This window comes from Thunnus maccoyii, chromosome 16 (genome assembly GCF_910596095.1).
Source record: "Thunnus maccoyii chromosome 16, fThuMac1.1, whole genome shotgun sequence".
NCBI classification, from domain to species: domain Eukaryota; kingdom Metazoa; phylum Chordata; class Actinopteri; order Scombriformes; family Scombridae; genus Thunnus; species Thunnus maccoyii.
In genome coordinates, this window is record NC_056548.1 from 26,661,545 (window position 1) to 26,686,087 (window position 24,543).

Consider the following 24,543-nt stretch of genomic DNA (forward strand, 5'->3'; position numbering starts at 1 on the left):
TACATAAAAGCACTTATATTAATTAGTTATTAAAAATATAAACAGAGCAAGACTTTCTCTCTCAGATGATTAATCAAGTCTCTGACTTTAAAAAAGGTGGTTAAGTCAGGAATAAGCAAAGAAAGTTTGGGTGCGTGATAAAAGGATTATTCTTTTAGCCAACATTATGGAGTATCGAGGACTGTGATTGGTCTATATTGGACTACCCTAGAACATAGATACAACTGCCTTTGTGAATACTAATAACTGTCAAAATCATAACCCTGCATTTAACATCACGTTGCTGTCCTTCTGCCGTGTCTAACTCCTTGGTATCTGTTTTTATTAGAGGTAATTTGTCTCAATTACACTCATTTAGTATTCTTTCTCTTGCCTGATTTCATTTTTACTTTATTCCCCAGAAGAGCTGAGACCTTTATTTGCTGATGTGTGATTAGTCTTCCTTAAATAACTTCCTTAAATAAGTTGTGCATCCTCCATCTTCACCACTATGAGTTTGGCATCTCGAACTGGGCAAACAACACAGACTCTCTGCTTGGAGGGGTTCCCAGCTTTTTAAAATCATTCACTCAACACACGCGTATACATGTGCACGCACGCTTGCATACATCTACCACCACCATTATGTGTAAACCCAGATGTAGACCCGAACGCAGTCACACACGCTGAAATAATTCAGCAGTTTGTAGTGGGAGATTCACTCTGTACTAAGAGAGAGATTAAGCACTTCTTAAAACATGGATCCAATGCAGGCCGATCCAGTGTGACTGTAAAATGCACTGGTCAAAAGCGTGATAAGTACATAGCATTTATGTGACAACATGATGAGCTAAGGCCTTTCCAGGTACTAGGAGTATTAGACAGAATATAAAGCATAAACACACTTATTGCATCTCACTGCTATTCAGCTAAGAAAAATTTACGCACTGCAAATAAGCTGTTATTAAAAAAAAGAAGCTATTATTAATTACAGTTTGAAGTTCATTTTACTTCAACCTAATAAGATCTTGAAAACAAAAATCCACAAAAATACTCGTCATTTCAGATATGCTTGTCCATCTTTGGTTAAAACTCCAAGAGTGTAATAAACAGCAAATTAGTTGGTCGTATCTGAAACTTTAAATGTATTTCTTTCTGTGTGTGTTGCAGGTGGCAGAGATGAGCCTTCCAGCTATATATGTACCACATGTAAGCAGCCCTTTCCCAGCGCCTGGTTCCTGCTACAGCATGCCCAGAACACCCACGGCATTCGCATTTACCTGGAGTCCAACCCCTCCAGCACAGCCCTCACCCCACGCATCACTATGCCTCCACCCATGGGCAACGACTCCATCCCGCAGTCCCCCCTCACCAACTTTCTTGGGGACAACAACCCCTTCCACCTCCTGAGGATGACGGGCCCCCTGCTCCGGGAGCCCCCTCCAAGCTTCGTGGAGAGCCGCCTCCCTAACACACCTCCATTTGTAAGCCCACCTCCCCGCCACCACCTGGACCCCCATCGGCTAGAACGCCTTAGCGTAGATGAAATGGGCCTCATCTCCCAGCACCCCAGTGCCTTTGAGCGGGTGATGCGGCTAACACCCATGGCCATGGAGTCCCAGTCTATGGACTTCTCCAGGCGGTTACGTGAGTTGGCAGGGAACAACAACAGCACCACACCACCGTTGTCACCAAGCAGGGCCAACCCTATGCACCGACTACTAAACCCTAACCCATTCCAGCCTGGCCCAAAATCGCCCTTTCTGAGCACCCCTCCCTTACCGCCAATGCCCCCAAACAGCACCACCCCTCCCCAGACACAAAACAAGGTCAAGTCCTGTGAGTTCTGTGGTAAGACCTTCAAGTTCCAGAGCAACTTGGTGGTGCATCGACGCAGCCATACTGGAGAAAAACCATACAAGTGCCAGCTGTGTGATCATGCCTGCTCTCAGGCAAGCAAGCTGAAGCGCCACATGAAAACCCACATGCACAAGGCTGGATCCCTGACAGGGCGCTCAGATGATGGACTGTCCACCACGAGCTCCCCAGAGCCAGGCACCAGTGATGTCACAGGTGAGGGGATGAAGAATCGTGATGGGGACTTCCAGGGGGAAGGCAATGAGGAGGAAGAAGAGGAGGAAGAAGAGGAGGAACTTGAGAATGAGAGTCGACCAGAATCCAACTTCAGCATTGAGTCTGAGTTCTTCCGGAACAGGGAGAATGGTTCTAAACCGCCCTCAGAGGAGAAGTCATCACTCGCCCTTGAGAAGATGGTGGAAGGTGGGGGGCTCAACTCTATACAGCAGTACAATAATTTGATAGTTGACAATCGTAAAAGGATGCCCTTCTCCAAGAGGAGCTTGGATGGCCAGCGGGATACTGGGGACGAGGACTCAGTGGTTGGGGAGATGGACCACCACCACCAGCAGGAAGAGAGGACAACCATTAACGGTCGGAACTGTGGCTCCAGTGACTCTTTCTCAGGCCTGTTCCCCCGTAAGCCCACCCCCATCACCAGCCCCAGCTTGTCCAATTCCTCAAATAAAAGGATCAAGATTGAGAAGGACTTGGACATTCCCCCAGCACCCCACATCCCTTCTGAGAACGTCTACTCCCAGTGGTTGGTGGGCTATGCTGCCTCACGCCACTTCATCAAAGACCCTTTCCTAGGCTTCACTGACTCCAGACAATCGCCCTTCGCCACCTCCTCTGAGCACTCATCCGAGAATGGCAGCCTGCGGTTCTCAACGCCTCCAGGCGATCTGCTGGATGGCGGCCTATCAGGCCGCAGTGGCACAGCCAGTGGGGGCAGCACGCCTCATCTGGGTGGAGGAGCTGGCCCAGGCCGACCGAGCTCGAAGGACAGCAGGAGGTGTGACACCTGCGAGTTCTGTGGCAAGGTGTTCAAGAACTGTAGCAACCTGACGGTGCACCGGCGCAGTCACACTGGTGAGAGGCCCTACAAGTGTGAGCTGTGCAACTATGCCTGTGCCCAGAGCTCCAAGCTCACACGCCACATGAAGACACATGGCCAGCTTGGTAAGGAGGTCTACCGCTGTGACATTTGCCAAATGCCCTTCAGCGTGTACAGCACTCTGGAGAAACATATGAAAAAGTGGCATGGAGAACATTTGATGACCAATGAGGTCAAAATTGAACAAGCAGAGAGAACCTAAACCAGGTTTCCCATTTCCATACTCTGCGCCACTCTTTGACTTAAAAAATAAACAAAATGGGGTAGCTGGATACTCTTTTTCTGAAATATTAATTTTGGGTTAATTTTGTGTTTTTGCCTAAGAAACTGCCAACTGAGAAAAAAGTGAAAACAGATCTTAACACCAATTGAAGCTGTCTAAACTGCCTCATTTGGCGTTCCTTTTTAAACAATCAGTCAGTTGAGTTATAACATATGTGGAGCCTTTAACTGTGCAATAATTTCTGTATTTATTGGATTTTGTATTTTGGCATGTGCAGGTACATTTTTATTTAGGCATATTTTTTAAAATTTGTTTTATTTTGATTTTGTCTGTTTTTTTAAAACCCACATTATATCCTGAGAGTTTTTTAGAAGACAAAAAAATCCATTTTAAGTAATCATTTTTGGCCGCTGCTTGTAGGAAATTGTATATTAAGCTACACGTGTGATTTCTTGAAGAGAAGCTGAATTCAATCTTCAATTTGAAAGTGGCGTTAACTGAGAATGCTAGAATTAGTCTATTTTGTGTGATGACGATACGCGGACAACAATCCTTTGGCATTGTAGCATGAACTGACTCTAAGACATGTCAATATAATTGGATATTGAGCATTGAGTGTCATATTTGAGAGTAAATCTAAAATCAAAGAGGATCCCAAGGTTCATAAACCCTGTCTCTTCCTGAGAACATCATTATCAGCCAGATTCTATAAGGCAGCTGCTGACTGGTACTTAGTGCCAAGCCCTGACAACGCTACAACAACCAACCATTTCTTCTGCTTCACCCCCTCCACTTACTACCATCCTACATACATTCATACATCCATGTATTATATTTTGCATGAAGCCATATGATCTAGGCTATATTATTTATTAGGCATAAACTGAGCATGAAGCCATGCTAGACGAGTACATAGAGATAGATGGAAGAATGGGACAGAGTAAGCACAGGGACATCTCAGGGTGAGCTATACTACTTTTCTTTATTTACCTATTCATTCTTATGTTGCCCTTCGGCAAACAACTTTCAAAGGATTTCAATTTCATCATCTGTTGAAATAATTAGGGCCAGTTGTGTCCTTTCCAGCATCCCTTGCTGTCCCCTGCCACCCCCCCCTCCCGATCCCACCCCACTCCCCATTTCAAAGTGATCATATGCATTTATATTTGAAGTCACTGCTTCTAGTTATAACATGAATTAGTTTAGAGAGGGCTAGATGTATGTGCATACATGGCAGTTGCCACAAAGAAAATTTAACTCTCAGATTTTATTGTCAAAATTTATAAAAATCAATGCAATGCATTTGTGTTAAAAAATTAGTAGTGAATTTTGACTTGTACTGTCATAGTGATTCTATAATTGTATAAGATTAATCTGATTATTGGAGTCATCTCTCCGGGAATCCATTAAAGTTTCACTGTTAGTTGTGGGACAGTTTTGTCTAGAAGAGGAAAATGTGTCAGTGTGCGCTTAAATAGTAAGACAAGCAGCACCGCTTTGCTCCATGCCCCCTTTATTATTTTGATTATCACAGCCCCAGTTTTCTTTTCTTCCACCTTCATAGTGGCACTTTTATTATTCTTTTGAAATCGGATCTGATTGTAAAAGAAACATTCAGAGCTCTTAACAACAGGCCCGCACTTTATGATTTTCCGTCCGACACACACAGAGAGCTGGACAGAAACGGTACTAAAGGGTCTAGAGCTTGGGATCTCCTGACACTGAAGTGCCCAGGGTTGTTAGGCTTGGCTTTCCCAATGCTGGCACTATAAAATTGAAAATAAAAATAATAATAATTTATTTGGGACAGTTTTTGTACTGCCATTCAATTTGACATGAGTGTGCCTTGAATAATGATCTTCCTATTTATTGTCTCAGACAAATGCAACACTTTTTATGAAGCATCAAATTGAACGAGAAAAAAAAAATTGTAAAATTGTGTTAACTTGAATGTGTAATTTGACATTTCAACAGAATTATTTAAATTATTACACATAAAACAATGCTGAATTTAGGTTTAGGAGTACCCAGCACAATATTGATGTGTCTGTGTGTGTATATATGTATGCATATGTACATATAAAGGCACAAACCTATATATAGATATATATCAAATTCCTCACTCATAAGGAAAGACTCTGTCCCTCAACAGAAAATTCCAGGAGTGGACAAAAGCCACACAAAAAGTCAAGGAAGAGACTGGATAAAAATCAGGAAATGCAGAAACTAAAAAAAAAGAATTTAGTGCACTCTGTCTTAAAATAAGTTTACAGTATTGAAACAAGTACAAGGGTAAAATAATATTTGTGTGTATGTGTGTTTTAAACAAACGAGTATTTTTTTTTTTCCAGGTTTGCTTCTAAAGTTTCTCTGAATGCCGTAGTGGCGATGTGTATATTGTTTTTTTTTTCCCTTTTTCCTTTTTTTTTTTTTTTTTTTTGGTGACGGGGTTTTAGTATATATATAAATATATATGAATATATATTACATTTTTCTTGTTTACTGTAAAAGTATACCAGTATTTGTAATATTGGAGAATGCCTGGGCATTTTACAAAAATAGAAAAAAGATTGTTTTTTATTTTTTATTTTGCAGTCCAATTTAAATTGTGGGTCTCTTAAACTGTTTTTGTCACTGTAACTGTAAAAGTCTTCAGTTTTAGTAACTTTTATTCTGCCTTGGGTGTAATGAAATAAAAAAAAATAAATGAATTAAAAAATGACTGAGCTGTAACAAACTTGGATTTGGTGGTAAGGGTGGGGGTGGGATGGGGGGGTGGGGTGGTGGGTGTGGGTGTGCGGGTGCTCCATTAGCAGATGGAGGTTTTGTCCCTCAGACACAACGGAACATTGGTTCTGCTTTTCAGGAAAAACACGCTGAGAATCCTGACTTGTATCTATTTTTCTTCTTCTGGAATGGATTATTCTTCATGGATGGTTTGAAATACATGTGTAGGCACTTGCTGTCTTTCCTAAGGAGCTTGTCTTTTTTTAAACTTGTAGGCTATGTGCATCCTTTGTGAATAGGGTACTCTGAGTACCTCGGGACGTCTTGCTCTTATATCGGGTGCAGGGGGAGGGTGACTTCATTCCAATGACAGGATACAACTCACAGGCTGCCACAATCTATTTTCCCTTTCATTCGGCAGGAAAAACACAACCTGATGAATTTGTACTGTTGTAATGAATCATGTTGTACAGAAGAGGATCAAAAAAAGGCTGTTTGACGGCCTTTTAGTGACAAAAACACAAGTTGATGTTTTGTTTACCACTCTATTGGTTGTACATAGTTTTCTATGACTACGCTGTTTTGATTTTGTTTTTGATTTTTTTTTTTTTTATTTGTTTGTGATTTCTAACTGGCACTAGCAGTGACTTCCCTGTGTTTTTTGGGGGGTGGGTTCTTCTGTTTGACCTTTGTGACCTCCATGTCAGTTTTCAGGCATATGCCTCCCCTCCATTGATATTTCTCGGCATGAGAACAGAGCACAAATACAAGCTGTTACAATTCTCCATCCTCTGCTTGTTTGTCTCATTTTATCCCTTTGTGCTGGTTTGACAGAGAGGGACCATGGAAAGACTGACGATCGCAACATAAACCAAACATATTTTTCATGCACTCTAGGTTTTAGGCATGGTAGAGTCCCGAAAACAGGGGCGACATATCAACTACAGACACATTTACTGCTGCTGAAACTGACCACAAAACCAACAAAAAGAAGACAAACTGACTTTTGCCCAGCTGCACTGTATATTTCATTCCTTTAAAGCTTTTTTAAAACTCATTGGAAACGGTTGCTACTGAAGCTACTGAATTTCCCATCAGCAGCATTGTGTTTCCTCCCTCACAGAGGAAGCAAAAGATAATCCAGAAAAATGGCATTCCATATTTTTCTTATGACAGCAGGCTTTAATTGTCTAACAAACACTTCTTGACTTCCTGAATCGATTCCACATTCCACATTGACAGCTCGCTTTAGATTTCCTCATGTTTGTATAAAAAAAAGTAATAATAAAAAGCAGCGTTGGGATGACCTTGATCAAATGTAATTTTTTGATATGTAATAATGTTCAATTGCAGAGGGGAGGGGCCGGGGCCACAGCTGGGGGAGGGGCTTTTTTTTTGAATAGGGATGTGATGCTGTTTGTGATGTCACTTTATTTAAAGACATAAACTGACTCTCATAGGCTGCGGCTTGTGTTATCTATGATGTCACTGAGATGTGGCCAGTGGACGCCATTGGCTGGTTACAGTAAACATGACATTCAGATTCCCGCTGTCTGCTTCTCCTTTTTTTTTATGAGTACACCGCACGACAAATTGTGGTTGATTAATGTTACACTGAAAGCATAGAGTCCATCTAACAGTTCATATAGTTCTGACCAGACTAATCCATGTAGTCATCTTAACATATAATTTACTATGATCTAACTGCCAACCCCAACTCTAACATGATACTCCAGACAGTGAAAACATATTTTTTACATAGTTTTGACCAATCTAAACAATGTACAGCACATGTCAGCACATCCTATCAGTGAAAAGTTTAACACATACACATGTATTCTAAAGATCCCCTGACATGTTTTAGAACAAATAAAAATACTCTTTTATTACGACTTTTAATATAATTAAATCTGATTAGGACACTAAATCAGACACTTTCATACTGTATATAAGCTTATTTATATTAAACCTGAAACATACAGTAAAAACATTTCCATACTTCTAGTTAATCAGATAGTTTGAGCAGTCTAAACCATGTAAACTTCAGGTCATGACATTTCACTGGTGTAGATACTTTTATACACATACTGTAAGTATATTTGATTGAGCGTCTGTAATTAAATCTGGAACTGTAACACTACATGTATTTATCAGATAGTTACGGCCAGTACAGTAAACTTTAACACATCACTACATACAGTTATCCACTTTGTGACACAAGACATTACCAGAATATGTTTCTACACACAATTTAAGTTTAATTCCCTTTGAGCGTCCATAATTAAAACTGAAACCTTCAGTGATAACATTTGGAGTCCTCCAGTTTATTCACTTAATCTAAAATCACTGTGAACACAATTATCATCCACAATAGCTGTCTTTTCTCTCGTTCGCCGCTCTGATTGACATCTCTTGTCAAAAAGGAGCGCGCCACTTCAGAGGTGCCACTGCTACTTGTTAAAATGTTGAACCTCACCATCAATCAGCGGGGCTCAATATTTTTCAAAGACCGCAATGAATAAATGACAAGTTATGATAATTAAATCGGATTCAAAAGAAGCAGAATACATCTTTGGTCAGCTGAAGTGTGGCTCGTCTATTAAAAGTAACACAAAACAGACGAGAAGAGATCCTTTATTGTTTTTTATCTAACAAAGCTCCTACGACTCTGAATGGCAGCGTTTACAATGAAAGTACACAAATCTACAATGATAGCCAGCTTAGTCTGTAGGATAATGATTCTCTTCTTTAAAAACGCTTCACTGAATTTTATCCCTTTCTTAAAAAAAGAATACACAAATCAGCACTCTCAAATAAGGTCACTCTCTCATCACCTGTTTCAACATTTCATACTTTTTCTCTCTTATTTTAATTTCATCTTTCTATTTCCTCGGCAGAAGAGGAGGCGGAAAAAAAAAAAAAAAAATCCAGACCCACAATTAGTCCGAGGGAGGCAGGAGTGCGGAGTCGGACGGACCAGGGCGAGTTGTGATTTGGCTCGAGTTTCAAGGCAAATGGGTAATTAAGGCTTTTCCCTGGCTGGCCTGCACTTTGAAGTCCCCTACAGGGGGGATTATCCCAGCCAAGAGAAAGAAAGTGAGAGCGAAGTAATGAGACCCAATAAGAGGGGAGAAGGAGTAAAGCCTGACTGGGGAAAAAAGAGATTAGAAATCACAAGTAATTCATTTTAAAATAGCCGAAAATTATGATTCATGAAGGGATTTATATTGCAGGTAAAACAACACCCCGAACAAATCTCTGAGGTTTGGAATATGTAATAAAGGGTGACGTTAAAATCCTTTTGGATCCGTGTAATGCTCAGTATTATGTTATCATAAAAGATGACCATTCCTGATGACACAAGAAAATAAAACAGAATTGCAATCATTTTTCATTTTAATTAAGGAATGCATCTTTGTTCACTTGATTTAAAGAGTCGGTCCTCGCTGCTTCACGGACTACAGTCAGCATCATTGTGACAGGAGGAGGATGAGGATGTCCCCCTCTCTGCCACCACTTCCTCATTATTAGTCCTGCAACCTGCTTTTATTTCCACTACCTTAAAAGTGTGTGTGTGTGTGAGTGAGTGAGGGGAGGAGGTGTGTGGAGAGGGGGGAGGGAGTGGGGGGTTGGATTAAGTCAGACAGACACCTCTGGTTATTCAGAGGTATGGAATTATTTCAAGACCCTGACTGGCTGTCAGCGCTCGCTGCGCCTCCTCCCCTCCTCATTAAAAAAAAAAGCAACTTCAAATGACTTAAGCCGCTGGTCGTCAGCGCCAAAGCCACACTGTTGACAGGTACAGTAGGGTCTTAAGCCTTCAAGATCAACGCCGCTATTCTCCCTGACAAAATCCCCCCGCGGGGCTCCTCCCCGACTGGATGGCAGAGGAATGAAGGAGGGGGGAGGAGGGGGTTCGGAGGGACAGGGAGGAGAAAAAAAAAAAAAACGAATAAGAGAGAGAAGGGGTCAGATGCGGAGGTGTCACAATGTCAGGAAGTTAAAAAAAAAAAAAAAAAAAAAAAAGGCTGGGAGGAAAGGGCCGGGCGTTTAATTATGGCAGAGGTTTCACGGCCAATCAGGGAGGAGTCCGTCGACGTGGCTGGTAATTATTATTATCATTCACCAGCCTTGTCCCTGTCCAATTGATTGGCATGCCTGTTTCATGGCTCTTTCCAAAAGGCAGCGGCGCTATCACGCTCCTCGGTCTCTGCCTCGCTTCCACTGTCAATTTCCCCCAGCAAATGAATCCTCATCAGAGTTTCACTGGGCTCAATTTGATCCCCGAGTGCAGCACCGCAGACAAATAAGAGGAAGAACTGGCACTGCCTCCTCTTCTGATCCTAAATAAAGGAATACAAGGTAACTGATTGTTAGCTAAATGCTCCATATGTAGTGACTCGACTCAACATGTTGATACAGCCCTTTTGTTTCCTTTTGTATCTGCATATTGTTCCACCACAAAGTCTCCAATTGAAATAAATACATCTTGGTGACAAAGCAAAAGCCATCAATTTATTTCATGTCACTATCACTTAGACAATTACACAGATGTAGTTTGTTATTATCTGATGAATCAAAGAGTTCATATCTGTGAGAAAACAAGAAGAAGAAAAAACAAAGAAGAAGCAGAATGCGACGGTGATTTCTGCTCCGCAACAAACTTGAGATTGTGGCATCTTATGTGTTTTATTCCCTTTTTTTTTTGTGTGTGTGAGCAAAGTGACAAGCAGGGTGAGTTCTTAAAAACGCTGAAGAGACGGAGAGAAAGAGAAGAAGGGAGATAGAGGAAAGTAGTGTGTTAGCGGTGGAAGTACCGAAGGCGCAGTAAGAGGTGCGTGGCGTCTTTTTGATATTCAGATTTGCCTGCCTACACACGGCATTATGACACATTTGGATGATCGCATTGTAGGATTAACGGGCCTGCCTTGTCATTTTCAACAACAATGCCACGATTTAGGGATGCTATTTCTCACACGGCGCTCCGCATTAACGCCCGGCCCAAAGATTTACATAAATCTTTGTCTTAAGATGAAAGCGGAGTGGAGCTTGAGACAATGAAGTTAAGCTTTGGAAATAGGAGAGGAGAAGAGAGGAAGGAGAGCCGTCACCGGGCGTTGGTGGCGGAGGGATGAAGAGATGGAAGGGAGGGAGGGAGGAAAGTTTGAGGATAAATCAACCAGTAGTCATGCTGATTTGAAGAAACACTGTGCCCCCTCCCATCCTAGTTGGCGTCCATATGGTAGAAATAATTAAAGAAAGAAGTGAATAGGGAGGGAGGAGGGAAATTTGCATTTCCGTATCTGAGAGGAGTTGTGGTTGGGGGGGTGGTGGTGGTGGTGGTGGAGGGGGGGGGTTAGACAAATGGAGGTGAAGGTGATGAATGCATCTGTGATTTAGTGTTGCTTCGCTGAATGAAAGGCTTCTTCTTGAAGCAACCCCCCCCCGCCCTTCTCCCTCCATGTCCCTGTCTCACTCCCTCTGTCCTCTAATCTCCTGGCCTGCAGCAGTCATTGGGAAAAGTGCCCTAGATTGTTGCGCCTCCCCCTTCGCCTTGATTGGATTCATCCTGGCTGATTGGGAATCTGCTTACATTAAAGCCAGTCAAAAAAAAAAAATAGATAGGATCAGATAGATCTGACCACTACAGGCGATTTTTTTTTCTCTCTCTCTCTCTCTCTCTCTTTTTTTTTTTTGCTTTGAAATAGAGAGGAGGTTACAGGGGGGAAACAGAGATTACAGGCCAAGAGAGGCAGTGAGAGAGAGAGAGAGAGGTGAAGCATGAGTGACACTATCAGCACCATTATCACTCAGCTCCAGCCTTGTTTCAGAGCTGTTATTTCACACACTGGCCGTGATTATAGAAATGAGCCATACAAGCAGACTCAACCACCATCTCACAACTTAATGTATGTGATTCAGTGTGCCACATATCTAATAACAATTATTGGTCAGTCTGATATAATATATTAGACATATTGTAGGTCAATACGCTGTAGATTAAGCATCGAAAAAGAATAAAACCTCGACTATTTTCACAGGTAGATGCACAACATGATAACATACTGAGAAACTGTATACACTGTAATGTAAATAGAGCCCACTACACCAAACGGCAAAAAATAGTCACAAACATAATAGACATGCACATCTACAGATATACATTCACATTCAAACCTATCCAACTGCATACAAAGACACGCATGCGTGCACATATGGTGAAGATCCATATAGAAGCATAGATCAGCAGTACATACGTATATTTTTAACACTTCAAACTGACATTTACACACTTGGATGTGTTGGAAGAAGGAATTGGTAATTAGTGGCCATTTAAACAGGTAAGTAACGCAGTCGACCATAAAGGGGTCAACAATGGCGATTGGTCGACTCGATCAGTCAGCCATGATGGGCCGAGCGGGGCTCATCAGATAACAGAGAGAGAGAGAGACGTCGAGGAAAAAGAAGAAAAGGGGAGAGAGAAGACGTTTGTGTCTGTCTTTTCTTTTGCTTGCTTCATTCTCTTCTCCTCCTTTTTCTCCCTTCCTCTCTTCTTTTGTCTGCTCTCCTTTCCTCTCCTCTCCACTTGTTCCATGTCGTCTCTTCTCTTCTTTATTTTCCTTTCCTTTCGTCACCTCCCTCCTCATTTCCTGACCTTTCCTTTTCCTCTCCTTTCCTTTCGTCCCATTTCGTCTCATTTTGTCTTCCCTCCTTTTTCTGCTACCCTCATTCTCATCTTCTTTTTTCTCCTTTCCTTTCCTTTCCTCTCTTCTTGTCTCGTTTCATATCATCTCGTCTTCACACCTTCTTACTTTCTTTTACATTCATCTGATGGGCTTCCTCCTTTAATTTCATCTCCTCTTGTCCCATTTTGTCTCATCTCATCTCCTTTCCTTTTCTCCCCAATTCTCTCTCTTCCTTCCTCTCCTTTTTTCCCCCTCTCATCATCTCTCCCCCTCTTTCCCTTGGATCCTCTCATGTATTTTTTTCTTTTTCAGTTTTGTCTCATCTTGTCTCCTCTCCTTTTTCTTTCCTTTCCTTTCATTTCATTTCCACTCATCTTCTATTGTCTCCTTTCCCTTTCATTCCCTTTCCTCATCTCGTCTCCCTTTTTACTGTCCACTCCTCTCATCACTGCTCCTCCTTTCCTTTTATTTCTTTCCATCCTCTCTTGTCTCCTATCATTTTCTTTTTCAGTTTCATCTTTCCTTTCCTCTCCCTTCCCTTCCTTTCACACTCTCCTTGTCCAGGCTGTAAAGACCACAAAACTGTAATGTGTCCAGGCATATAGCGTCTGCTTTAACAAACAGAGATGATTGCTTTTGGGCGACTTGTTCCTCCTGCAGTAATTAAGACAAAGTAGCTCCCGGCCTCCTCCAGGAGAGATGTACCCATGTTACTCTTCTCTCCAATAATAAGAAAAAAAAAGAAAGAATAGACAGAGGGAAGTCTCATAAACCTGATTTACTATCCATCAAGGTAGAAATTTCACTTTACTTCATCAGTACACTAAAGATAAAGTACAGTTTCAAATCACATGAAAAGCTAAATTTGATTTTTTTAAAAAGTGTACTCCTCAGGGTTTACCACAGCTGGAAACACATAGCCTACTTCTTTACACTGTAGAGAGCATGTGTGTGTGTGTGCGTGAGTATATGTTGAGAAAGAGCGAGAAAAAGAGTGTAATCATTTAAAATGAGAGCAGGGGGTTTCCAAAGGTCTTTTGTCATGTTTTTTCTCAGGGTCCAGGCCTTTGAGCCACTAGAGCTGAGCTTTGCAGAATACACACTATGTTCATCACACACACACACTTTAGCTGATATAGAGGCTTCAGAGGGAGTGTGTCTCTCAGAGCCGGTCTAATAAATGGACTTCCCATGTGGAAAAGAGCAATTTACACAATTATAATCAATCAACTAAAGCATTTCAGAATGTGTTTGTATGTCTGATTGGGTTTACTTATCACATTTGATTGTTACCTATAGATATGAATGTGCAAAGTGGAAACAAATGGTGCGGGCTCGCTCAGTAAACACACATACACACACACACAAACACACACTCTGACACACAAACATGGACTAAATTTTTTCCTTGTGGGCTTCATCGGCAGCCATGTTTATTTGTGAACTGATAAGACAATATGAAAGGCTGTACAAAGGCCTTAGCCTGCCAGCTGGACACATACAATATGCACACACACACGGATGCATGCACACACACACACACAATACATGCTACTGTCTTCCCAATTCCCGTCTTTAGTGCCAGCCAAGCCCCCGTGGCAAAACATACACACACACACACACACACACACTCACAAACACACACACACAGCCAAACACAAACACTGACATGCATCACAGGCGTGCAAAGCATTTTATATGTGTGTTTGTGTGTTTGTGTGTGTGTGTGTATGTACACTTTCACTTATGTTTATGTTGAAAAGATTATTGTGTCCTTGATTGTTGGTGTTACAGCACATGTTTGTATACAGTACAGACAGACAGACAGACAGACAGACAGACAGATGGGGCTGGGGGGGTATCCAGGTCGTACATCTCTGCTCATTAGGATCACACTGGCCTCGCTCTTTCACTCTCCATGCAATGTTTTATTACAGCTGATTAATTTTGCATTCATTTTGATGCACAGAAAGAAGATGTCCAGCTTTCTTTAACCTTGTAACATACAGTTTTCCCCATTTTGTTTCCCCTTACTGTAAATAGTTGTAAGGATCTTATTCCACACTGTCTGACAGTATCATATACTGTGTATCCTGTGTTAGCTTGTTCCAACTTTTCATTGATGGTATACACAATATGTACACCATATGATGTATTCAAACCCAAGACTGCATGTTTTTTATGGCTTACTTGGCTGAGTCAATTTTTTTTTTTTTGTTATGCTAGCTGCAAGCTGGATGACAATGTCCAGACTGAAATATCTCAACAACTATTCAATGGATTGCCATAAAGATATCCCAGTTCCCAGAGGATTAATCCTACTAACATCGGTGATCCACTGATTTTTCCTGTAGTGCCACCAGCAGGTTGACATTTGTGGTTTTGAGTGAAATGTCTCAAAAGCTGTTGAAATTGCATGTATTGCTATGACATTTGTTACAGACATTCATGTTCCTCTCACGATGAACTGTAATAACTTTTGTGATCCCCTGACTTTCTGTTTAGCGTCGTCACTAGGTCAAATTTTCTATTTGTCCAATACTTTGATTTATGACTAAATACCTGCAAAACTAATAATATTCCCATCAGCCTCAGCTGTACTTTGTGTGTTTAGAGCTAATTAGCAAATGGTAACACGCTAAACTTAGATGGTGAAAATCGTAAACATGAGACCTGCTAAACATCTGCTTGTTACCATTGTCACTGTGGACATGTTAGCATGCATTTTAGCATTTAGCTCAAAGCGCCACTATGCCTAAGTGGATGTTCAGACCACAAACACCCCCGCATTAAAACAACACAAGGTCCTAACGATATGAGACGTCAGATCACAAACACTTAAATGGATTGTGTTAGAACACAATAACAAATTATGAATTTTTTCATTTAGTTTGAAGGATTTTTATCTAGACTCTGAATAAACTCTGTCTAAATAAAAATATCTCATCAACTACTTCTATGACATTTGCTGTGGATATTCATGTTCCCTGGAGGATGACTCCTAATGGTTTTGGTGATCCTCTGAGCTTTCCTCTAGTGGCACCATCAGGTCATTTTTTTTTTACTTTTAAAGAAGAAGTACTCAGTTCTAAAAGGCAGATTGCAATGAAATTTGCTGCAGATTTTTGTACTCCCAAGAAGATGAACCCTTTATACATTAACTTCTAGCTTTTCCCATGTGGCCATCCTCAGGACAAACATTACATTTGTAGCTCACTGGTAGGGTTCTAGAAATAACTAAATCATCAGTATGTAGTTTGTTGTGTGTAACGGGGCTTTAGTCTTTAGGCATTTTGGAGAACTGATGTGTCTTTACCTTTTTGAATTGATGTGCTTTTACCTTTTTGTTTAGATCAGGCCAGAAAGAAACACTGATTATTGGAAAACTTGGAAAGGCTGTGAGTATGGTTGACATGGAATTTGCTACATTCTGCTACTTACAAACTGCACTAATTGACCTAATGAGGGCGCTCTGATTAAATGTCACAATTTCTAAAACAAATGTGATCTCAGGTACTGCTGCTTGAATTTGGACAAAACCAGGGGTGGTATATTTTAGTGCCGCATTCTGACGTCTCAGATGTTCCACTGATTGGCCTGGCAGGGGGTGGCTTAATTAAAGGTCAAAATTTTAAACTTTGAAAGGCCATAAATGCTACAGCACCAGTCCGATTTTGAGAAACTTAAAGAGATGTTGCACCTTGACTGGGCGACAGGGTGCCTGCATCATCTTGGAGAAATGAGGGTCTTTAAACTGCAAATATAATGGATGCTTCAAAGATAAATGAATTTCAATAATATTGAAAATAATGACCAAGAGAACAAGTACATTTTAACAAGGTAATTCAACATTCTATTGAAGAGAGAGAATATTTCATATTAAAATGATGTCACTATTCTAGAAACAGGCTGTATTGCTGTCATTTTCTGCAAAGGGGCAGTAAAATTCACACTAACTTTGCGGCACTGTGGGAACACAGCAGTGTGTTGACCTATGAGACAAAGAGCGCTGGTTATTCCCCTGGAGAGATAAGAGAACCTGTGGATTACACAACCTGTTCATAATCCACTTCACCTGCTTGTCCACAAACACACACACATACACACACAGAGAGAGATTTTCAGTGCCACTATCACTGGTAATCCCTAACAGCAGATATCCATTGCATCTCAGCTGTCTGAGAGAGTATGAGAGGTGCCTCCATTGGCAACCTATCCACACTGTGGAAAACATGTACATACATGTAGACAGATAATATGAATAGAAATTATTTAAAATATGTGAGGCAATGAAGTGACCAAAAGACCAAAATTTTAAAGAAAAGCCAACAAACATAAGCTAAAGGAAGTAAAGGAAATGGACTGGCTGACTGGGTACCTCAGGTGAGGCATCACACCTTCAAGCAGCCATGTTGCAGGTCCTCAGCATGTGTAATGGCAACTGTAAAACATATTGGATTTCTGTTCATTTAATCTTTTATGTGGTTCCATAATATCTACTGGTTAGCATTGGGAAGCTGTTAGAGTTCAACATTTTGAAGAACAGCAACTGAAAACAGCTGGATTATGATAAACGCTAAAATGGAGACAAGTCAGTGAACTGACTCAGTAATGTCTGTTATACAACAATATCTATATAGAGTTTGCTAACATTAGTGAACATTGTTACCATAATCTACTGGTCATATCATAAAGCTTTAGAGTGTATTGAATTGAGCAAAGGTGCTTTTTATTGCTCATGAATTAAACTTTTAATTCATAAGAAATAACACATTCCTTCCTCTTTGAATTTAGAATTTAAAATATAAGAGACTTAAAAACTGATAATATAGTACCAAACTATGAAGTAAAAACTCTATAAAATAACTATAGTGATATGTATGAAAAAACTTTGACCATATCAATGCCAATAAACTTTTTCCCCATTTAAATATCCCAATAGGTGTGAGCGGCTTTGACAACAGTATACAGTACCTCAAATAAGGAACCACTGGTTTGTCACTAAAAACATTTTCCAGTTTACCAGTAAAAAGTGACAATATACAATTTATTTTTCTTTTTAATAAGTATTAGTTGGGTTCAGAAAAATGTGGAACTTAATATGGAAAAAGGTCAAAAACTCAATATTTCAATATTTGTATATGGAATGTATCATTTTATTGTCAAGATAATGACTGTTAGCTCTGTGTCTCAACTTATAGTAGAAAGAAAGGAGAGGAAACATTAACACCAACAATTGAAAAACACATTGTATGTCTCCATTGTGGCTCTTTTTCTCACTGTCATTTGTTGATGTGTTTTTCATCTGCAGTGTCTCCGGAAGATGACGAGCGCTTTCTAATTAGTTGCTAATTTACAACCGAATGGATCTGCATCCAGGAGGTTAATGCTGCCTGATTCCACAGGAAATAACTGGCCTGGCTCCAAACGGGAGCGCTGGCCGAGGCATCGCATCTTCCCTCCCCAAGGAGAAGCAGTAACATTAGTAATTACCTCCTGGACCACAGGGCCAGATATCTGTCCACCTTTTTATGAAGTCCACAAATTGAGGTCAGTCGGGGAGGGAGAGACGCTGCAAGGTGTACGCCACTGGTTGGAGGGAGTTTTATTGTTGAAAATGCAGATGCGCCAAGTAAATGTCCTCAATTAAAATATTGCATTTCAATCTCTCACCTTTGTCTCTTTCTCTCTGTTTGTAATCTTGGATATATTTGTTATGTTGTGGTGAAACTGCTGCAATTATCTAGAGGAGGCCTGAGGGTTGGAGACGGGTGACACGATCGTGTGGCCTGATGGGAAAGAATGAAAAGGCACATGAGAAATCCAGCTCAATGTCTCCTATTGCTTCAAGGTTGACTGTCTGCATTTGACAAGCCTCAAACACAGTGTGCAAACCAACCTGCAATCAAGACAATACAACCATCCCCACATCTTCCCGTCAGTCCAGCCTGCCTACACCTACTAGTCACCCATGCAACAATTCCACTCTCTTGTTTTACACCAAGATATAAAAAAAAATCCCTACTTATCCCCCCATGAAAGATGTAATCAATGGTTTGCTCCTGAGGGCACTGAATGCATGGGGTTAGACCAAAATCACAGGCTTGCATAAAACCAGTGAGGCCTTCCACGCAGTGCTGAGCTACTTCATCCTGCAGCAACCAGAACTACATCTGGCTACTAGACAGCCTCTCACTGGCAACCAGCCAGGACCAGAGGACATGCTAACAGAGAGCACAGTGCAATCAGTGGTCTGCAGGTATCAACAGGCAAAATTTCAATCTATTGCATACCTTTACATTGTGTTAATGTTTGATGATGTGCCAGAACAACTAAATGATTAAGCTGATGTAATACAATAAGGCTCATTGCTATGACTTTTGGAGCCTCCCCTCTGCCCTCTAGTGGTCATCACCTCTTCAATAAAGCTTTAAAGCTTTAAAAAAACAACAAAACAATTAAAGGCTGAGTCACATCAATATTTTGAACATCATTTCACAGTGAAATCAATTTATTTCAATTGAATTGCTGCAATCACCTGATTTGCTCATGGGAGCAAAGGATACATTTTTATATGGCCTTAGGAGTTCATGGTACAAATATATACAGAATAAATAGTTTGAACTACTTGTCAGTCACTAATGTTGACAGTTAGCTAGCTTGCTAACTGACAGTTACCGAGCAAGATAGGCACACTATTGTGACTGACGAATGCTAGCATGTTCCCAGCTGGCTAACGCGATTACTTCACCAGCTACAATAGTTTACCAGCTAATCCTGTGAGTAGTCAGTTTTTCCAGTACCATCTGTTTGCCAAATATGTGTAGATGAACTTTGCTGTCCCACTTTCTGGTGTGACCAGGACTTAAGGCTGTTTTCAGTCCAATATTATCACATCAAAATATTCTGTCATTCATTTCAAGACCAATCTGCTGGTACAGTGGGGGTTTTCAACATGGAGGGCTCAACATTTCACCCAGCAATATACTTCACTGGCCAGTCAAAATGGGAGAGGCATTGTTCTATTGTTTACCTCATGATTGTTGAGACAGAGCATAATATCACTGTCAAGGACTGTCATAGTCTTTTGTTATCTAATTAACCTTCAAACTCATTGATCTATTATTCAAACTGGACTTCCTGAGACTCAAAAACACACTTGGCAAGGTGAATACAGCTAACGGCAGTAAACAGACAGAATAGGAAGAGGCAAAACAGGGAAACTGAATTGTTAAAGGACATGAACTACCAGGGAACTGAGATCACCTTGAAATTAATTTTATATGGTGCAATTGTTCATGCAATATAATTAGGGACAGCTGTGTTTAGGTCAGCAGTTCCCACACTGCAACAGACAAAGCTGCAGTTGGGTCATACAGTAGATACAGTACATATAGTAGATATATAGCGGGCTGAAAAAAGGCATATACTGTATAGTGGTATTATTTACTGCACAGCAACTGAGTGGGAACTCGAGTTTGAGGATTTCTTGGATATTATGGAATTGTAAGAGGTATATTTGAGCCAGGGATATCAAGAACTTATTGTGTCTACTCAGAAAGTCTTACAGAATTATACAAAAGGGTTACTTTGTAGGAACATAAAGGAACCACTTATCCTTTACATATTTGTTGTGTTCAATTGTGGCTTGGACAATACCCCAGAATGAAGGAGAACTACTGTTTATTACAACTTGACTTTTATTATCATTGCTCTAGCCATTGGCTCTACCAGTTACAATAACACTGGAGTAATTGTTGAGATCTTAGAACACAGTAACATCACTACAAATGTTTGAAAGGACAAGAATCACTAGCAGTCAGATGATGAATGGACAGTTTAACCACATAAGCTACCACTTTATATGGTCAAAGTAAAAGTGAGCACACCCATAATGTTTCTAATAATCTGTTGTTGCACAGGAAAAACCGTTATTTTACCATTTGTGGGTTATCCCAAAGAACTAATGGTTAATATTGAAAAAAGATGAAATACAGTATTTTACAGTTACAGTAACTAAGTGTAAATGTGTCTGTGTGTACACTGGAGTCGTGTATGCACCCCAATCTGCTGATTATATTGGATAAGCAATCCCCCACCTTCCCCCTTCTCTTAGCTGTGCTGCGTGTCAGAAACCTGTCCTTGTATGTATATATATTATTTAGTGATAACATCTTTTCTTACCTTTCATTGTCTGAGCAGTAAATTATCATTACATAGTTTCCACTCTCCCTCTGCCTCTCTCCCTCTCCTTGCCTTCATTCGCAGATAAGTTGACCTTTAGGAAATCTGGGCCGGTGATCAGATTTAGCGCTTATTGCAATATTCCTGTGTAGCGAGATTAAAAGAAAAAGGGCAGTTTGGCGAATGCTTTGTGATATTTGTATATACTGAACATGCTATCAGAGGGAAAGTTCCCTGAAGCCTCATTCTCTCTCTCACTGACCCTCTCTCCTTCTCTCTCTCTCTCTCTCTCTCTGTTTCTTTGAGAGCTCTGCATGCCATCAGGTCTGCTTATAACTGCCACATTCCAGCCCAACAAGACCAGACAGTTTTCAAGTTGATTTAAGGGCAGCTTTCTTTTCAGTTTTCAACTGATACACTTCCAATGAATTAATTCCAATTATTTGCTTCGCTACTGTAACTGAGAGTCTTTTAGTCAGTGCACCACAGTTAAGATAAACATGCAAATGTGAAGTTTATAAATATAAGAAACAACTGTCAGTGTCAAGCAATTAAATTCAACAACACCACAAAGTACAACCTCTAAAATTACTGTAAAGTTAAAGTCATAATCTCAAAGATTTTCATTTAAATAAATATCTGTTAAGTCACTATCTATCGCTGAATGAGGTGAAACAATGGTGATTGAGCCTATGGCCCGCTAATGAAAGCTCGCAGTATTATGATTGTTACAAACTGGATGTCGGTGGTGACTTTCCCGCCATGCATTCAAATCAAAAGTGGCGCAGTTAGTGACGCGTTTTCCATCACCCAGTGGTTGATCCGCCAGAGAAGGTAGGCGGACCTAACGCAACAGACTCGCTCTTCAATTCGCTTGTGCTAGTGTGACGTCACACAGCGAATAGGGGTGGAGCCATAGCGGGTTACATTGCTGTCTCCTTCTCTCTCCTCCACTCCATCCATCTTTTTGTCAGGGATGTATTAATGGCTGCAGGTCTGTGTGTCTGGCAGAGCTGAACTTTGAGTAGTCAGTGCTGGTCTAGGAGATTGGAGTTCAACACCAGGTGTAGGAACCTTACTTTGCAAAATAGTTCATTGAGGAACACTTATTTTAACACTTTAATATCCTAAAACTAGAAAAAGTTATACAAACAAAAACAGGATTATGTTGAAGAAAATTCCACAATCAACAGCTGCTTTTAAACTCACCACAACTAACTAAACTCTAACTTAAATAACTAAGAGTCTAAGAACTTTGTTTCTATCATCTTTGATTCTATCAGTTCCAAATTACTAGTTCTTTCCAGGCAATCCTTCGGGAAATTATTAGAAAATAACTAACCCGTAAATTTCATTTTGACAGTGATTATGCATTTTCAAACATAAATAATAAAATTTTATTTTTAAATTTAAATTTTGTCAGAAATCACGCACCCATGAACGGTAAAATGATTATAATGATTATTATTAATTGATTTTAATTAATTTGACTAAATTATTGAATTTAACTTCGGCAGCCGTGAACTTCCATATCGCTCATACTGCTATTAAAAATATTATTCCTGCACTATCTACCAATTTGTGCACAGTTCGTTTTTAATTTTGCAGTGCAAATAGACTGAGTTACTGTATGAGTGTGGAATGAACTTGAATAACAATGAAGAGCAGCTTCATGCAAAATTAACCAAACATTCTACATATGGCTGTTATTATTTCATGTTTGGATAGCAAATCAAAGGCTCCTGCAAATCTCAAGTGTCAAAAAACATTGTTCAAACTGCGTCCAGCTTCTACTTTTTACTCATATTCTCCTCCCTGGAGCACAGTGGGTTAAAATCTGGTGTCTGATATTGAAATCTGAGAAGGTCGCCCCGCAGTGGTCCAGCTTATCTGAGAGCTGTTCTATTCAAAAGAGGCCATGGAGATGAGAGAGGTCAGAGCAACCCAGATATTGGAAAAGAGGTTTACTCGCATCCACCATTAGTCTCTCTAATAAAATGCTTCCCTCCTTCTCTCCCCTTTCTATTAATATTCAGCGCGACTGGCCAGAGTCTTTTCCCTGACTCAGACCATCCCACTATGCACTGGGGCCTCTGATCTGTCTCTCATAATTAGACTGATAAATAGGCCTCCTCCTCTCATCTTCTTTCCTTCCTCTTGCTCTCCCCCTATTGCCTATTCTCATCTTCTTCTTGTGTGTTTTCTTCTGATTCTCTGCTTATTCGCTCACTTCTGGAGTGGTGAGATCTTTCTCGGGTTCATCATCACAATTGTTTGGCCAGACATGCACATTTTTTAACAAATGTTTTTGGAAATATCTTGGCCAACACTTTAACAAAGACCAGCAGATCTCTGAGGAAACCAACAACATGTGGGTGCTATTCTTAGAGCCTTACCAGTTATGGGACTAATAATGTCCTTGAGAAAAGGTCACTGGGTCATTGATATCAAAGTGTTTCCTCTCCTATCATGGATCATGGATGTGTTCAATGCTTCTCATAAATATCATGAGAAGCAATATTTCATTAAGGTACCGTGTGGACCCAAGTGTTGGTCCAGAGGAAATTCTGATCTGTTGATTGTCAGGTCACCACTTACCCTTGTTCTGAAGGTAATTTCAGTGTCCTCAAAGATTCTTCAAACTATCTTGATAAAAACATATTCTGTCCATTGCACAATAAAACTGAATTTTAAACCATTTCCCAAGTTACAACAACCATTAACTTACAGTGACACTGAATAATAAGTGGTGGATTGGGCGAAAACCATCTGACATTGTTGAATATAAGTTGGGTATGTCTCTGGAAACACAAACAATAAAACATGCATTTTGCAACCATTTCCAACAGCATCACCTGAATGCATCTAATACAAGGCTTGACCCCATTATGATGTTCTTTCACATGTACTTCAGTCAGTTATTCCATTGTGTCTGGCCTATATAAACAAGCACAAACTACAGACTTCCACTGCCCTTATTCACTGCCCAATGGATGGACCTCCAAGAGTACAGCAAGCTACCTAAATGTGTAACACTTCACAAAAGAGCAAGTCTTGACTGAAAACTGTTGCAGTGAATGTGAAAAGGTTAAACTGTACCATGTAGAAACTTAAAAAAAGAAGGTCATAGGTTAAAACATTGAAAAACAAACTGAAGGACAATACTTTATGATAGCCACAGCTTTAGTGGGAAGCCAGGATCTTTTCTACTGTAAAAGCCACAGTACTGGTCACTGAGCCACAGCTGAGCTGAGCAGCCATGTGACAGTGACAGTCCATCAGCTACAAAGCACATATTTGTTTCAAAGGGGTTGACCATTCAAAGGATACCTTTGCTTTCAGCTCATGTAGTTAATGAGCTACAACAGTCAAACCAGCAATAATACTTTATGATCTGCAATGTCAGTGTCAGTGGGCATCATCACTGTAAAAGCTTCAACTGTAACTTTATTCAGTTTAAGATAAAGATTAGCTAGCATGCACAATGTCCAAGCATCTCTACTGTAGCTGTAGCAGAGGGCTTCACACTTGTAATTTGTTAATTCGGGGCCCTCTTATTGGCTCAGGGGCTCTTAGCTGCAGCCGCTTGGATCGTTTTTGCCTTGGGCACTTGGGCTTTTCCACTGTTTTTATAAGATTATCCGATGCTGTTACAGTTTGATGGAATCTCTTTTTCATCCAGTGCAAACTGGTTTGATCAAGTCTCTAAATCTCTGATGCAGTGTTGTTGTTGGAAGATGTCTGTAATGGGGGGGGGGGGGGGGGGTTTG

The 24,543-nt window shown here is 40.5% G+C and overlaps 1 protein-coding gene across 2 annotated transcripts in view; it reads left to right on the forward strand.

Moving 5' to 3' along the window:
- Positions 1–5,624, forward strand: part of bcl11ba (BAF chromatin remodeling complex subunit BCL11B a) — a 51,627-nt gene extending 46,003 nt beyond the window's left edge. For both annotated transcript variants that reach the window (XM_042389465.1, XM_042389466.1), the window contains exon 3: positions 1,150–5,624. In XM_042389465.1, coding sequence (XP_042245399.1) covers positions 1,150–3,155 — 2,006 coding nt within the window. In that variant the 3' untranslated portion in view covers positions 3,156–5,624. The remainder of the gene's footprint in view (positions 1–1,149) is intronic.
- Positions 5,625–24,543: the final 18,919 nt, after the last annotated feature.